The 16,790-nt window shown below is 41.9% G+C and overlaps 1 protein-coding gene across 2 annotated transcripts in view; it reads right to left on the bottom strand.

Annotated features, from left to right (window-relative positions):
- APBA2 (amyloid beta precursor protein binding family A member 2) overlaps window positions 1-16,790 on the bottom strand; it is a 523,475-nt gene that overhangs the window by 329,376 nt on the left and 177,309 nt on the right. For both annotated transcript variants that reach the window (XM_082254058.1, XM_082254057.1), the window contains exon 2: window positions 1,320-2,311. In XM_082254058.1, coding sequence (XP_082110184.1) covers window positions 1,320-2,273 — 954 coding nt within the window. In that variant the 5' untranslated portion in view covers window positions 2,274-2,311. The remainder of the gene's footprint in view (window positions 1-1,319; window positions 2,312-16,790) is intronic.

Below are 16,790 nucleotides of genomic sequence, written 5' to 3' on the forward strand. Positions count from 1 at the left end.
CGGTCGCCGTGCTATGCGCCCCCGCAGGCGCGCGGCAGCGGCCGTTCTTGGGCGCTGTCATATGACGTCTTCCCAGAACGAGAGCCATACCGCTCCACCGTCATTTGACAGTGGGCAGGCGGCGAGTGGTTAAAATGTAGTAGGGCAGTGGATGGTGTCAGTTGTTTTTTTTTATTATTATTTAATTTTTATATGTTTTACAATTTAATTTTTTTATTATTTTTTACAATTTTTTTTAGGACCCCATTGGAGGTTTTTGGTACAATATCAGCAGGGGGAGTCTGCATTGCACAGGGTAATTAGGGTGTGCCCAGGCACATCTGACACCTTCTGTGCACGCCTATGTGAAATGATCATAGAGACCTGTGATCCTATATAGGAGGATCACAGGCGCTCTGTGATCATTTCAGAGAGAACGATCAAATGTGTTTACAACAGCTGACCGTCGTTCTCTCTCAGCAGCCACCAGTCTCATGGATCGGCATCCCCGCTGCCTAGTGGGGGCAAGAGCGTGCCGCCTCTTAGCACCACTCCCCCGACCGACGTACCTCTACATCGATTCACGCAGCCGAGCAGCCTGCCGCAGTAAAACTGTGGCGGGCGGTCGGCAAGTGGTTAATTTGTAGGGATTTCTTCTCACTTCCTGTTTGGCTATGGGATAGGAAGTAAATGGGATACAGATGGCAAAAAAAGGAAAAAAAAATATCTGTCAGGGGTTACCCTCCCTTGCTGTATCTAAAATGAAAACAAACATTTTGCCTATAGTTCTACTTTAAAGAACCACCAGCAGGGCTAAAAGGACATGAAAAAGTTTGACTTTTACATACATTCTGCTGACTATTTATCTCTCTATTGAAAGTTTTTCCATAGGGTGTTTCACTTATTTAAAGCAGAACAAATCAAATGTGAATTACAAAGTATGCTAAGAGTCTCACAAGTATAAAAAAAAAAAAAAAAATTACATCAACAGCTAAAAACCCTCATTACCTTTCCTGAGGAAAATCCTGCCCTACTTTGGTAACATGTTCTTTTCTTGAAAGGGAGAATGCTGATTGGAACCCTTTAGTAGACATTTCACGACCAAATTTCTAGACTTTTGATTATACCTGGATCAACACAATTATTTCAGCCATACTCTCACTTATAATTGAGTCCATCCCAGGAAAATTGATAGCAAAGCTTTATACCAATATATCTGTTCGAGTCTATTCTAAAAATAAAAATATTTAACTTATAAATTACTGTTTTGTACAACAGATGAGATAATACATGTAAAGATTGTATGAAAAAACTCATTTTTTAAAAAAAGGATCACCAACCTGTTCTTGAGACCATTTCTGCCTTTCTTCTGGAGTTCGAACCTTTCCTTTGTAGTTTCTTTGGATATCACCAACATGCTTTGAAGCTGAGGGAATATTTAAAGATTTTGGCCGACCTTCATGTCTGCTGGCAGTTTGGGGAGTGTCTGTATTCTGGCATGACTCCTTATGGTCTGTTAGCACAGTTTCTGGTCCAGTGTGCTCAGGGCTCATGTCGGTAGGACTATTTATGCTGCTCATACTCATACTCATTTTGATCTCAGCAACAATCTGATCAATGTCCTCCTCTTGATCTTCTGCCTCTCCCTCGGTTTTCCTTGCATGGAATGGGGATTGTGGAAGTGAATTTCCATTTGTTTCTGTTGGATAGTAGTCTTGATATGCTTCTTCATTTTCACTGTATTGAGCTGTTTCCTCTTGGTCTTGAACTTCTAATGAAGATGAATTATCCTCCTCCAACATTTGAATCTGACTTTCATGCCCTATTTCTTCTTCTGTACATTCTTGCTGCTGTATCTTGGAGTTTGTCCATTCATCCTCCACTGCTTCAACGCATTCATCTGTGTCTATATGGTGCTCCTCATTGTGAATATACTCCTCCCCATTGCAGTCCATACCTTCTAGGTAACTATCATCTTCAGGACAATATCGTATATAATATGTGATTCCTTCCTCTTCATCAGGAAGCCCTTCATCATACTCCTCATCTGAAGTGTTATTTACATAGTCAGAACTTGAATCCCCATCACCACTGTTGTCATTACAGTCTTGTTCCTCCTGGTTGGTTGTAGTGTGCATGCTGGGTATCGGTGTATTGGTGTACTCATGCACCACAGGCTCCTCATATACAGAGTCCTGGTTATCACGATTGCCAATATGAGGAGAAGAAGGGCAGGATCTTGGTCTTTGGTCCAGCATGCTGGCTGCGGTGCTTTGACGTTTCCTGTTTGCCATATTTTCTAACCTAGACAATCATCATTTCAAGAATTTGTCTGTAGAAGACAGAAAAAAAAATGAATATTATGATTCATAACCATTATTATGATTAGCATTTTGTGATGGTTGATTATTGATGAGTTTAAAGTGGACAGTCAGGAATTAAAAATTAACAAATGTACAAAAAGGCACAACAAAGTGCCTTCAGATTGACAGTATGTTTAATGTCACTTTAAAGAAGAAGCTACATTCATTACTGTCAAACAGTACACAATATTCTAAATATGAAATAAAGGCATCTTGATATTATATTCTCAACCTAAATGGTTGGTGGACCTTGGAGATGGAGTTTGCCATTGCTGTCTTCCTTAAAAAAAGTTGTCTGGCTATTATGCTTCCCTGGCTTCAGTACCTTAAAGTGATTTTAAAGCCAAGACATTTTTTTACCTTAATGCATTCCCTGCATTGAGCTAAAATGTCCCAGAAGCAGTATTGCCTGTCACTCAATTCAGCACTATGTCTGTCTGTAGCAGCTTATTCCTCTCTCTTGCATTCACAAAACACAGGCAGCAGCAGGACCTGCTGTCAACTAAATCCTGTGAGCAGGCAGCATGGAGTGGGGCCAAGCCACTTTGTGTGTGCCTATGGATGCACACAGCCCAGCTTGGGAGCAAGCTCACCTATCTGCCTCCATAGCAAGCAGCTTGCTATGGTGGTAGACATAGAAGAGGAGGAGCTGAGAGTGGCAGCGGATAACTCCATAAGAAGAGGTTTGTGGCAAATCTGTGCAATGCCATTGCACAGATCAGGTAAGTATAACATGCTTGTTATTTTACCACTTGACATACAATGATGTCCTTCCAGAACTGTGCTTCCTGCATGCCCCCTGGGGCACGTACACAAAAGTGTTCATGCTCGCCGGGTTTACCGGCCCCAGCGCATAACAGATCGTGGTAAAGGGCCAATGACAGCGGTCATTTACCACTTGATCACTCTGTCCAATGGCGAGGCAATCAGCTGCCTCACCCTTGCCTCAATCATACTCATCCGTGCCCCAGCCATGCCCACCCGTGCCTCAATCATGCCCATTCGTGCCTCAGTCATGCCCACCTGTGCCTCACCCATGCCTCATCTGTGCCCACCCATGCCTCACCTGTGCTCACCCACACCACTTCAGTGCTCATCTGTGCCTCATCCATGCCACATCAGTGCTCTTTGGTGTCATATCAGTGCTCCTCCGTCCCACATAAGTACTCATCCATGGCACATCCATGCCACATCCATGCCACATCAGTGCTCATCTTTGTCACATCCATGCCATGTCAGTGCTCATCCGTGCCACATTGGTGCTCATCTGTGCCACATCCATTCCACATCAGTGCTCATCTGTGCCACATCAGTGCTTATCCATGCCTCATCCGTGCTGATCCATGCCACATCAGTGCTCACCCATGCCAAATCAGTGCTCATCCATGCCTCATCAGTGCTCCTCTGTGCCACACCCATGATATATCAGTGCTCATCTGTGCCACGTCCATGCCACACCAGTGCTCATCCATGCCACATCAGTGCTCACCCGTGCCACATCAGTGCTCATCTGTGCCACATCCATGCCACATCAGTGATCATCTGTGCCACATCAGTGCTCACCCGTGCCTCATCCATGCCACATCAGTGCTCATCTGTGCCACCGCTGTGCTCACCCATGCTTCATCAGGGCCACTACAGTGCTTATTAGTGCCCTACAGTGCCTCACAAAAAGTGTAATGGGTAGTCAGGAAATTTGATTTGTTATTTTATGTCCCTAAATTGTCGGGCCTCTGTATGTGGCTCAGCTGTGTAAAAGTCTCACACATGTGGAATCACCATACTCAGGAGGAGTAACAGAATGTATTTTGGGGTGTCATTTTTGCTATTTACATGCTATGTGTTAGAAATATCTTATAAATAGTCAACGTTCTTGTGTAGTTGCAAGTATGCCTATACAGTGTGTGAGAAATGACTTGGTAATATGACAATTTTGTAAAAAAAAAATCTTCATTTTACAAAGAATTGTGGGAAAAAATTACAACTTCAAAAAACTCACCATGCCTCTTACTAAATACCCTGGAATGTCTACTTCCAAAAGGGGGTAATTTGGGGGGTATTTGTACTGTCCTGGCTTGTTAGTGTCTCAAGAAATGAGATAGGCCAGCAGCACATCAGGTATGATAAATTTTCAATGATTGGCACCATAGCTAGAAGACTCTATAACCTTCACAAAGACCAAATAATATACACTTATTTGGGTTATTTTTAACAAAGATATGTAGCAGTATAACTTTTGGCCACAATTTATAAAGAAAAATTACTAAATTTGCTAAATTTTCTAACCAAAACGAAGAAAAAAAATTCATTTTTTTTAACTTAAAGCGCAAAAAATAAAAAAAACACAGTGGTGATTAAATACCACCAAAAGAAAGCTCTATTCGTGTGAAAAAAAGGAAAAACATTTATGGGTACAGTGTTGCATGACTTAGTAATTGTTATTCAAACTGTGAGAGCACTGAATGCTGAAAATTGGTATGGTTGGGAAGGGGATATGAGTGCCCAGGGGGTTAAGTGGTTAAAAAAAAAGTATTTTATAACTGTTTTAAGCCAATAACCTAGATCATTTATGCCAATCAGAAAAGTCAGAGTTTGAAAAGTTACAGACAAAGTATTGAGTCAAGAGGGCACAGACATCAATAAAAACAAAAGCCAGAAGTACTAATCCTTTCTCAACAAAAATGTGTTTTTGTCTGTTTCCCCATTTAAGAGATTTTTCAGGCACTTCCTGTTCTGACAGGAAGTAAGGCATACCCCCTCAATAGGGGATACACCAAACAAAAATACCCCAAGCTCTGAATAAAGCCCCAGCTGTGTATAAAAAATGATATATATATATATATATATATATATATATATATATATATATATATATATATATATATATATATCATAATCTACTGGTTACAAAGTTTCTGTAGATACCTAAATCCTCATTTGAAAACGTCACAATTTTTAATATATTTTTTGTATATCTATGAAACAGCCATGACTGTCTGAATAAAATACTGGGAAAGCACCATAAAATCATCTTTGCAATTAAAGAACACAGTGCAGTGAAACAACTTTGTTCCCTTAATTTTGCACTTATGTGCTGTTTTGGTCTGGTTTTGTTGGCATTAATCAGATCGGTCAAAAAAAACAAATGACAACAAAATAATATTATTTCAACATCTTTTAAACTAATTAGCCCTTGCACATACCATGTTTTTATCATGCCTATAATTGCAACACTGCGAGACTGATTTACTAAAACTGGAGAGTGTGTAAAGCTGTTGCAGTTCTGCATAGTAACCAATCAGCTTCTGACTTCAGCTTGCTCAATTAAGCTTTGAAAAAAAAAAAAAAAAAACTGGAAGCTGATTGGCTTCAATGAACTGCTGCACCAGATTTTGCACTATCCAGTTTTAGTAAATCAACCCTCTCAGTTTTGCAGTATTTCTACTAGGTGCTTTTTTATCCCACTATAGATTTGTTGTATTCTAGTAGTTCTAATTTCAGTTCTCATGTGTTAAATACTACTTTGTCTCCTGTTTTTATAAAAAGTAATCTACCATTACCCATTTGGAGAGAGAGGACTGGAAATATTTATGGAAACCACAATGTCAGTTTCACTGCAGCTAACAATTGGTTAATCCTTGCAATAAATGTGGTATGTTTGAAGCTGACTTCTGCTACCTGTTCTAGAATGGAATCCTACTGTAGGGAAGTGATGACTTTCATCTTATTGGTTCTAATGGCTCCAGTCTCGTATTATCCTTCCGCCTGTATATTAGGTTTAATATCAGAAAAACAGTAGAACTGTTACTAAATGAGTTAAATAACAGAAGCCCTCTTATTTACATTGAAAACTACTACCTTTGTGTGGACGCCAATACCTCTATAGCCTTATGGTTTTCACTGGAAAATGTCCCTTTAGATTTCATACGGTGAATTACTGTCAAAGGCAATGCTTAGTCAAACTCACTAAAATGTGCCGTATTTTCCGGCGTATAAGACGATTTTTTAACCCCTGGAAATCTTCTCAAAAGTTGGGGGTCGTCTTATACGCCGGGTATCGTCTTATAGGCCGAAACTGGAGAATATACGGTGGAGGGGGGGGGGATCAAAACCATCTGCGGTATGCCTGGGGTATGAAAAAAAGAGAGAGAGAGAGTGGCGATGTGACCAGATGTGTCGGGAAAACATGCCTCTTTCACCCGTCTGACCAGCCCGCCCTTGTATCCTATTACTCTACCTTCTTCTCTGCGTCCCTGCGACTCGCTCCTGATGCCTGCTAGGTCTCCCTGTGAGAGTTGGCATCCCTGCCGCAAATGTGCATGCGCCGGATTTCGGCAGAACAAGCCGAGCGCCGAGCCGATACAGCCGCATATTAACCCTTAGATGACGGAGCTGCATGGATGGATGGCTACAGCGGGCGGAGAGGAGAGGAAGGTGAGCGGTGTGGAGTACGGGGAGATGGACACTGGATCAGCATGCAGGGATAGCAGCTTTCAGATTTCATGGGGATACACAGCTTCATGGCTACAGCAGGGCAGAGAGGAAAGGAAGGTGAGCTGTATCGGCTCGGGGCTCGGATTGTAGTCTTATACAGCGAGTATATCTCAAACTCTATATTTTAACTGGAAAAGTTGGGGGTCGTCTTATACGCCCAGTCGTCTTATATGCCGGAAAAATACGGTAACTCTTCCTAAAGGCACATGGCATTTTGTTCACTTCGGAACTGCTTTTCTTTCCAAATAAGTCCATGGGAAGCCAAAGCAGCTTAACCACTTCAGCTCCGGAAGGTTAAGTAGACAATCAGCTTCTATCTTCAGCTTGTTCAATTAGCTTTGACAATAAACCTGGAAGCTAAAATCAACGAGTACCATCGTATGGAGGAAATGACGGCCACCATTAAAAACACTGAAGAACTCACCTGGGACCTATGGAGACCATGGGTATATTTTACTGGAATGGATGCCTACCTGCAGGAACCTGATTGATCATACAGTGCCTCTCTGCAATTTTCAGGGGTTCTGCCGTGGCTGCCTCACCCTGGCCCCCCCTTCCACTCCCCCCCCCCTCTGCACCCTTTCCTCCATCCACTTGCCTCCCTACCTCCCCTTTCCTCCGCACCCTCCCCTCCCCCCTCTCCCCTGCTCTGCCCTGCCTCACTTCCGTATTAATGTTGTCTAATTCTGCCTCACTTTCCTCTTGGGAGAGTATTTTTCCCTCCGCCCACTGTTTCCTCTGTCATTTCCCTATGTTATGTCAGACTGCGTCTCTTTGGGACGCAGAACCGGGCACGCTCGGGCTCACAACCTTCATTCTTCATGGTACCAGACTCGCTCACCGTGCATGCCCGAGTGCGCCCATCTATGTTCGGCCAATGCTCTTTTTTATTGCATCTCACTTTCATGTTTGCATTACATGTACCTACTGTTTATCCAACCTGCTATCACGGTATGTTTCATGCCTGTGCATTGCACTTTATCATTGTTGGATGTGTACTTGTTGATTATGGTTTTTGTACTGTTTGGTAGTCAATAAAAAAAAAAAAAAACCTGGAAGCTGATTGGTTTCTATGCAGAGCTGCTCCAGATTTTGCACTCTCCAATTTTAGTAAAACAATCCCATGGTATGTGTGTAATGCATACTAATAATGTAAATAAAGCGAGCATTGCCAAAATGATATTCTAACTGCTCAAAAAACTAATGCTAGTATATGATTCTTCATACTGCACAAGACAGCTGTAGCATATATTGCAGATTGCCAACATTTCCTTAATATCAATATAATTATGCATACAAGAACAGCTTCTTTGCTTACTGATGACTCATGCTGCTGGTGTCTAACTTGCTTTAGAAATCAGACATGGAAAATACATTTCTATTTTCAATACCTTCATCATCAAGTTTTGCAGTGTAGTTATTTTAATGCCATCTGTTCTACCATGGGGCTTAGAAAGCAATAAATGTGAATTTATCAGTATTTATCACTGACTTGTCATACTATAACCAAATGTTTTTCTTAAAAAGAACCAGTGGGGCTGTAAAAATGGGATCTATCTCTGCTTGTTTTTTGGAGGTACAAAACCTGTCATTCTTATCCTTGCTTCGATATTTGACGAGTCATTTACCTGACATATTTAGGTTCATATCAAATGTCCTGAAATGTGACTTCATATATGCTGATTTCAGGTTAGAGATTCATTAGGTCATGAAGCACAAAAAAAAAAGTATGACAGCCCTGGAACTTGCACCTTCAGAAAAAAGTCAGCAATGGCAGCTCCCATATCTCTATGTTTACATTCTCCCTGTAAATTCTGAGTGATGTTCACTTGTGGTAAGTTTCCAAGATGTCAATGTTTTACCACCTGAAGCACCTAAAGCAAGAATCTGATGAACCCACAGAAATACCACTTCTTTTTTTCATGGTCTCTGTAATGCTTTCCAACAATACCTAAGGAAAAATATATGTTTTCCAGGTACATGTACAAAACACTAAAGCACGGTTCACACTACGGCGATCCGACTTAGGGGGCGACCTGTGAAGTCGCGTGCACCGCGACTTCGGCACGACTTGCACGGACTTCATAAAATGAATGTCTATGCAAGTCGCTCCGAGGTCGCCCCGAAGTAGTACAGGACCCTTTTTCTAAGTTGGAACGACTTGTGTCACTTCTATTAGAACCGGTCCTGTACTACTCAATGGACCGCGGCGGTGTGCAACTTGCCAGGCTGATCAAGTCGCCTGACAAGTCGTATTAGTGTGAACCGGCACTAAGGAGAACGTGTGATTTAAAGTTATAATGAAGGCTTTTTAAAAAAACTAAAAAAAACTAACATTTTATACTTTTCTGCTCTGTACAGTTGGTTTTGCACAGAGGAGCCCCGATCCTCCTCTTCTCAGGTCCCTTGCTCTTGCCCCCTCCCACCTGCTGAGTGCCCCCAGAGCAAGCAGTATGCAATGGGGGCACCCAAGAAGGCTAGTTCCTGAGTCACAGCTCTGTGTGCCTATTCACACACAGAGACACGGCTTGGCCCGCCCCTTCTCTCTCCTCATTGGCTGCGATGGCTCCCGCTGCTGTCTCAGCCAATGAGGAGGGAGAGTCCCCGGAGAGCCGAGGCTCTTGTGCACATTGCTGGATCAAGATGGGGCTCAGGTGAGTATTAGGGGGGCTGGGGGGGACTGCTGCACACAGAAGGTCTTTTACCCTAATGCATAGAATGTATGAAGGAAAAAAAAACCTTGAGCCTTTAGAACAACTTTAGGTCACAATGCATGTAGGTACATGCACCCCATGAAGACCAATTATTTTATTGCAAACAGTAAACAGTCATCCAAAAGAAGGCTGCAACTACTTTTAAAACAAATAGCACAAATTTAGCATCAACAGTGACAATATGTGCAACATTTTATTGACAGTATAAATTACAGATATTATCTGTTTTGTGTAATTTACTTTGGAATAAATGATTATATGAGCGACCCAAGCTATGGGTCTTTCCTCTTATGTTTTATATGGTTGACATCTCATTGAGAGCTGTGGACTATGAATATCTAGCCAGTGGAAGCAGTGCCACTATACTACTGCAAAAGCACTGCTGACCCCTTCTTACTGGTGGTGAGGTCTGAAAACACAAAAGAAAGGATACGCAAGCACCAAGTGCATTACCCTTGGACACTTTCTAAGGGCTCTGAGGAAGGAAGCAAGCCTCCCCAAACACATCGGCAGTCCTAACAAAGGGACATGTCCTTTCCATATGAGGTGGATTTGTTTTCTGTGATTTTACTCTTCATGTTTGTGAGTATGTTTTTGGCATTCAGTTCAATTGCCAAGGTCACGCAGAATGAAATCACAAGCTGATCAGCAGAGTCGGAATATAAAACAAAATCCTTTATCATAATCCTTTAAAAAAAAAAAAAAATGCTAGGCAGGTAGAAAAAACACACTCCTCAGGATGACGCATTTTACCCATTCAGGTCAAATTCATTGTAAATAAGCTAAAGGTCTCATTACCTCACACATCACCTTTATGGTGCCCCATTCCGCCATTTGAAATAACCAATTTAACATACCTACACATAATAGCTACTGTTCAAACAGATGGCCAGGAAGGACGGGGGAGAGGAGCCAATCTATTACTTAATTACCTCTTTAAAATTGCTACAAATGCGCATGTGACAACACATGAGGAGAAAATGAAATAAAACACGTGTTATCTTAATACAGGATTGAAAAAGAAATCATTTCAAAGATAGAAAAGGGGAAAAAAATATACACTATATTAAGCACTTGCCATTCGCACTATAGCCGAATGACGGCTACAGTGTGAACAGCTTGTTCTGGGAGGCCGTCATTTGACGGCCTTCCGTGATGGCGCCTGCTGCTGGGCGTAGGCAGATCACTCTGTGATCAGTGTCCGGAGGATCAGTGTCCGGAGGACACTGCTGATCATAAATCAGAGTAAAGAGCCAAGCAGCATTTCTTTACAACGCAGGTGTCAAACACAAGGCCCGCCGGCCGAATGCGGCCCTCCAGGCCATTTCATGTGGCCCTTGCACCTCTCCTGCAGCTGCTGCATCTCCCTCATCTCTGCCCCCACCTAGTCTCAGTAGACGACAGCAGAGAGGACAGAACTCCTCTGCCAGATCCTGTGCTTCCCCCTGCAGCTGCAGATAGGACCCCCCCCCCCCAACCCAGCAGTTGGCAGTCACAACTCCTCCTACAGATCCTCTGCTGCAGCACCACCTCCTTTCCGCCTCCACTGGTCTCAGCATTCAGCAGACTCCGGCAGCTGACTCCAGCCTTACTCCATACCCTGCTGCTTCCCAGCTCTGCCTCCAGCTTCTACCCAGCAGCAGCACATGGTAAAGGGGATGCACTGTGATGTAAGGGAGGGTGGGGGCTCTGACTTCTGATAGTGGTGGGCTACAGATAGATCTGGCCCTCTGAGGGCAACCATAATAGTGACGTGGCCTGCAATGAAATTGAGTTTGACACCCCTGCATTACGACGTGATCAACTGTGTCTAATCACAGCTGATCATGGATGTAAATAGAAGCCAATTATCAGCACTCCTTTTCTCATACTGACATGCATGGGGGCAAGAGAAGAGAGACGATAATCAGAATCTCTAAAAGTGTATGCAAAACGCACAAAGGTGCATATAGATCAACCCCCCCCCCCCCCCATGAACTTTAAAGGCAGAAAAATTGTATGAAGAATAGATTTCTTTAAAATACATCAACACCACTTTATTAATACAGATATGAGAGATAGAAAATAGGTCATATAGTCCCTAATATCTAAAAGGCACATGTAACAATTTTTGACAGTATTTGCGTATGTACATATATTCGAAACCATTATAGAACCAATACCCAATTGAAATCAAATTGCACCCCAGGTACTGTAAGAGATATACTGTGGTCAGTCCACATGAGTTTCTTTGTAGCATCCCAACATGTTTCGGAGTTATATTAGTTCTTCAGGGGAAGGTACTTTTCAGCCAAAGTAAGCATCCAATAGACCCTTAAACTAGTGGACAAATCGATTTTTTTCTATTGTAAGTTTCTGTAAGCCACAAGACCTCAAACTCGCGAACAAATCGATTTTCATTCTATTGTAAATTTCTGTGCCAGGGCAACTGCGGTTAAGACAAGTTAATTCTCCAACTGGAATAGCCTCCTTGATATGATTGAAATGGCAGTTATTATCCCTCAGCAGGTTATTGCAACAGTACTGACAATGACAGCATTGCCAGAAAGAGAAGCATCCAAGAAATCAATAGTATCCTTAGGTGAATTGAAGGAAAATAAATATATAAATAATTTTGGTTAACATAAGCGTGAAACTTATTACAGGCATACCCCATTTTAAATACACTCACTTTACGTACACTCACGGGTACGGACACAGCCTGGTCAGCTTGGCATGGCACTACTCCAGGTTTTTAACATTGGCGTCTATGGGAACTATTGAGCACCATCACACTACCTCCTTTATCTGCCTGATGTATAAGGCTTTGGAGGGTGATTCTGGGCAGAAAATATATATATTTTTTTAAAAGACCATGCTATAAGCAGGTTTGGAACACCAAGAATGTATGTTTATCTCAGTGGAGAAGATAAGGGGGATGAGCTGGCAATAAAAATGGTTTATGGACAATTGCTGGGCACCAAACCAGTGGTTGGCAGTGGATGTCCACAGTGCTAACATATTGCCTGGACTGGGCAATACACATCTTATGGGTATCTTCTGACATCTGTGTCCTCCTATATAAGAAGCAAACAGGACCATCTACACTTACAGAGACCCAAACCTTTATCTGAATGTCTTGTCCAAGCATTCCATTGTTTCCAACTCATTCTCATTCTTTTGAATAAAAATAAATAAAATATATAGCAAATGGTTATAATAAAAAAGATATTTTACCTACTAACACAGAGAGGTTCCTTATATCCTATTCTGTAATCCCCCATTGGCGCTCTCTGTTTGTCATTCCTCTGGGTGCCCCCTCAGCAAGCCAGGTGCTAAGAGGACACCCGTGTGGGTGCACTCCCGAGCAGGACTGTGTTTTTCCAGACACACACAACATCAGTAGGCCACACCCTCGATCCCTCCTCACAGGAGTTTGACTGACAGCAGCAGCAGCCTATGGCTGCCACTGCTGCCATTGTCTCCTATGCTATAGGACAGCACTGATGTGGTGAGAGTAGCCAGGAAAGTGTTTAGGGGCAGGAGGTGCCAGGACAGGTAGTGGTACATTTTTTACAGATTTAGCACATATAGCTGCTGAAAAAAAAACTGTCGAGGAAATCTCTGGACTAAATTTAAACATTGCAGCACAAGCTGGTTTTGCTCTTTTATCTTTAAAGGACTATTTATTTTATCTTGTTATGTGTGGCTGGAGTGTTGCCTTACCCCGCGTGCCGACCTGCCACTGTATTTATACTGCGGCAGGTTGGCTCTGTCCTGCTAAACAACGTACCTGTATGTCGTTTCGCTGGACAGCTAATGGGGGCGCACGCTGATTGGCCACAGGGGGAGCTAATCAGCCGGTCCGGCGGACGCGATGTCTGCCGGACACCCACGATCGCTCCCCGTGGAAACAGAACGGTGGTCTGTCAATGTAAACACAGCAGGCCACTGTTCTGTTAGTGATGAACACAGGGATCCTGTGTTCCTCCTATTAGAAACACAGGTCTCTGTGTTCATCCAGCAAGTCCATCCCCCACACAGTTAGAAAGCACCCCCTAGGGACACATTTAACCCTTTGATCGTCCCTGGTGTTAACCCCTTCCCTGCTAGTGTCATTAGTACAGTAACAGTGCATATTTTTAGCACTGATTACTGTAGTAATGTCACTGGTTCCCCCAAAAGTGTCAAAAATGTCAGTTAGGTGTCCGATCTGTCTGCCGCAATGTTGCAGTCCCGCTAAAAATCGCTGATCGCCACCATTACTAGTAAAAAAATAAATAAATAAATAAAAATAACATAAATCTTTCCCCTAGTTTGTAGAAGCGATAACTTTTGCGTAAACCAACCAATATACACTTATATACTTATTGGCCTAAAATGATGAAAAAATTAGATTTTTTTATTGGAAATGTTTTATAGCAGAAAGTAAAAAATGTTGTTTTTTTCAGAATTGTAGTTTTTTTTTTTTTTTTTGTTAATAGCGCAAAAAATAACACAGTTGATCAAATACCACCAAAAGAAAGCTCTATTTGTGGGAAAAAAAGGACATCAATTTTATTTGGGTACAGCGTTGCATGACCGTGCAATTGTCAGATAAAGTAACGCAGTGCCTTATTGCAAAAAATGGCCTGGTCAATAAGGGGGTAAAACCTTCTGGTCCAGAACTGGTTAATTAAATCTTGATGGGCCTTGACCATTCAAAAGACTTTAATCCCAAGGCAGTATAGCCTTGTTTCTTTACTTTTGTTGAATTTGTATTTTTTTGTAATAGTTTAGCAAAATAAAGTGCCAGATTTTACAGGCTTTATATCCATTTAATGATAAGTGCTTTCGGACTAGGAGGCCTAAAAAGGTAAATATGGTTATTTAGGGGTTGAATAAGCCTAAAAAGGTAAATATGGTTATTTAGGGGTTGAATAGGCCTAAAAAGGTAAATATGGTTATTTAGGGGTTGAATAGGTGTTTACATACATGTACTGTATTTTAAATGTGTATATAGCTGTTATGGGGGAGTTCCGCTTTAGGGTCAATATAGCAAAGGCTTAAAATAGTACGATGTGTTTATGGTTGTAATCAGTATCGCTTTGTTTATTAAAGCTTTCCTTATTTTAACAATCTTATGTTTGAAGTAATAGGAATATCTGTTAGAAAGATATATGGAAGGATATGTGGTACTCCATGACACCCTCATAGCTTATTACCTAAGTGCTTATGCTTATCATCTGTTTGTAGAGTAACTCATTTAAAATGCAATTTGTTCCCATTCCCATTAAAAGAAAAGCAAGTGATATAAGCGCTTTAGGCTAATGGCACACAAGTGTTTTGTCATGCACTAATTTTTTAAATAGAACATTTATCTTCTGCTAAGCTACATTCGATCAGCAAACTCCTGAAAAGAAATTGTCTTTGTTAATTTAATTTTTTATTCTCTTTTCTTAATGGATCAGAACGGATTTACATACAGTACTGTGCAAAGGTTTTAGGCAGGTGTGAAAAATGCTGTGGGCCGCCTCCTCTTCAGTGTTACGGGCATCTTAACAGATCTTTTGCCTGATTGGCAATACTAGGCGATTTCTGCATGCTGCATCGAAGAGTGGCTACTGGTATTTTGCTGGCAGCTCCTCTAGCAATCACCAGGCACTGGAGGGGAGCCCAAGCACCAATCTTTCAGAGGTCAAAACCACCATCAACTCAATATATTCTTTTGAGAAACTCATGGGATATACTGTAGGTCAGACTAAGTCAAGTCTTTTGTAGCAGCTTGGCAAGATTGGTCATCCTGGTATTCCCTACACCAGTGATGGCGAACCTTGGCAACCCAGATGTTTTGGAACTACATTTCCCATGATGCTCATGCACTCTGCAGCGTGCATGGGGTGCCAAGGTTTGCCATCACTGCCCTACACCATACTACTGTGAAAACCTGATGTGTATTGATGATATTCTGGACACCTATATTAATGTTTTATTTATGTGCGCTGGATGCTATGGACACTATGTTGCCCTGCGAGGCTCTCTAATTGTTTTTCCCTTGTTCTTGCTCATCTGCTCTGCAGTTGCGGTAGTTTTGTATTACAAGTTTAATAAAGATATATTGAAATACAAATAAAATAAAAAATGGTGTATGCTTTCAGAAATTGAAGTGTTAATAGTTTATTTTTGTCAAATAACAAAACAAGTAAAAAAAAATAAAAGTAAATGAACAGAGGAGAATTCCAAATTAAATCGATATTTGGTGTGACCACCCTTTGCCTTCAAAACAGTATCAATTGTTTTAAGTACACTTGCACACAACATAGGTTGTTCCAAACATCCTACAGAACTAACCACAGATCTTTGTGGATGTAGACTGCCTCAAATCATTCTGTCTCTTCATGTAATTCCAGACAGAATTAATGATATTGAGATCAGGGCTCTGTAGGGGCCAAACCATCACTTCCAGAACTGGAGAATACATTTGGGGCCAATCACACAACTCCACGATGGATAAGTATCTGCATGTATTTCTTAGTATTGAGGACAGCATTGATCCTGACCAAATCTCCAACTACATTTGCAGAAATGCAGCTCAAACCTGCAAGGAATCTCCACCATGCTTTACTGTTGCCTGCAGACACTCATTATTCTTCCGCTCTCCAGCCCTTCATGAACAAACTGCCACCTGCTACAGCCAAATATTTAAAAGTTTGACTCATCATTCCAGAACACCTGCTGTAATTTTTCTGCACACCTGTTGCTAGGTTTTTGTGCACAGCTGAGTTGCTTAGCCTTGTTTCCACGTTGGAGGTATGGCTTCTTGGGCAGAATTCTTCCATGAAAACTACTTCTGGCCAGATCATCTAACCAGTAGATGGGTGTACATGGCTCCCATTGGTTTCCGCTAGTTCTGTACAGATGGCACTGCTGGACTTCTTCTAATGTCGAAGGGCAGTAAGCATGATGTGTCTTTCAGCTGCTGGATAAAGTTTCCTTGGCTACCCACTGCATATACAGTCCTCAGTGTTGCCCATTTCTTTGTGCTTCTTCAAAAGAGCTTGAACAGCATCTTGAAACCCCAGTCTGCCTGGAAATCTTTGCCTGGGAGAGACTTTGCTGATGCAGTATAACTACCTTGTGTGTTCTGTCTTGCCAAAAACCTCACTTTAGTATCAGAGTTTGACTGTTCTTCACGCAGTTGTAAACCTCTTACACAGCTGTTTCTGTTTCAATTAGTGACTGTGTTTGAAACGATGTTTCCCTACCCCAATGTGTCTGACTA

This window comes from Pelophylax lessonae (assembly GCF_965119305.1).
Source record: "Pelophylax lessonae genome assembly, chromosome: 4".
Lineage (NCBI taxonomy): Eukaryota > Metazoa > Chordata > Amphibia > Anura > Ranidae > Pelophylax > Pelophylax lessonae.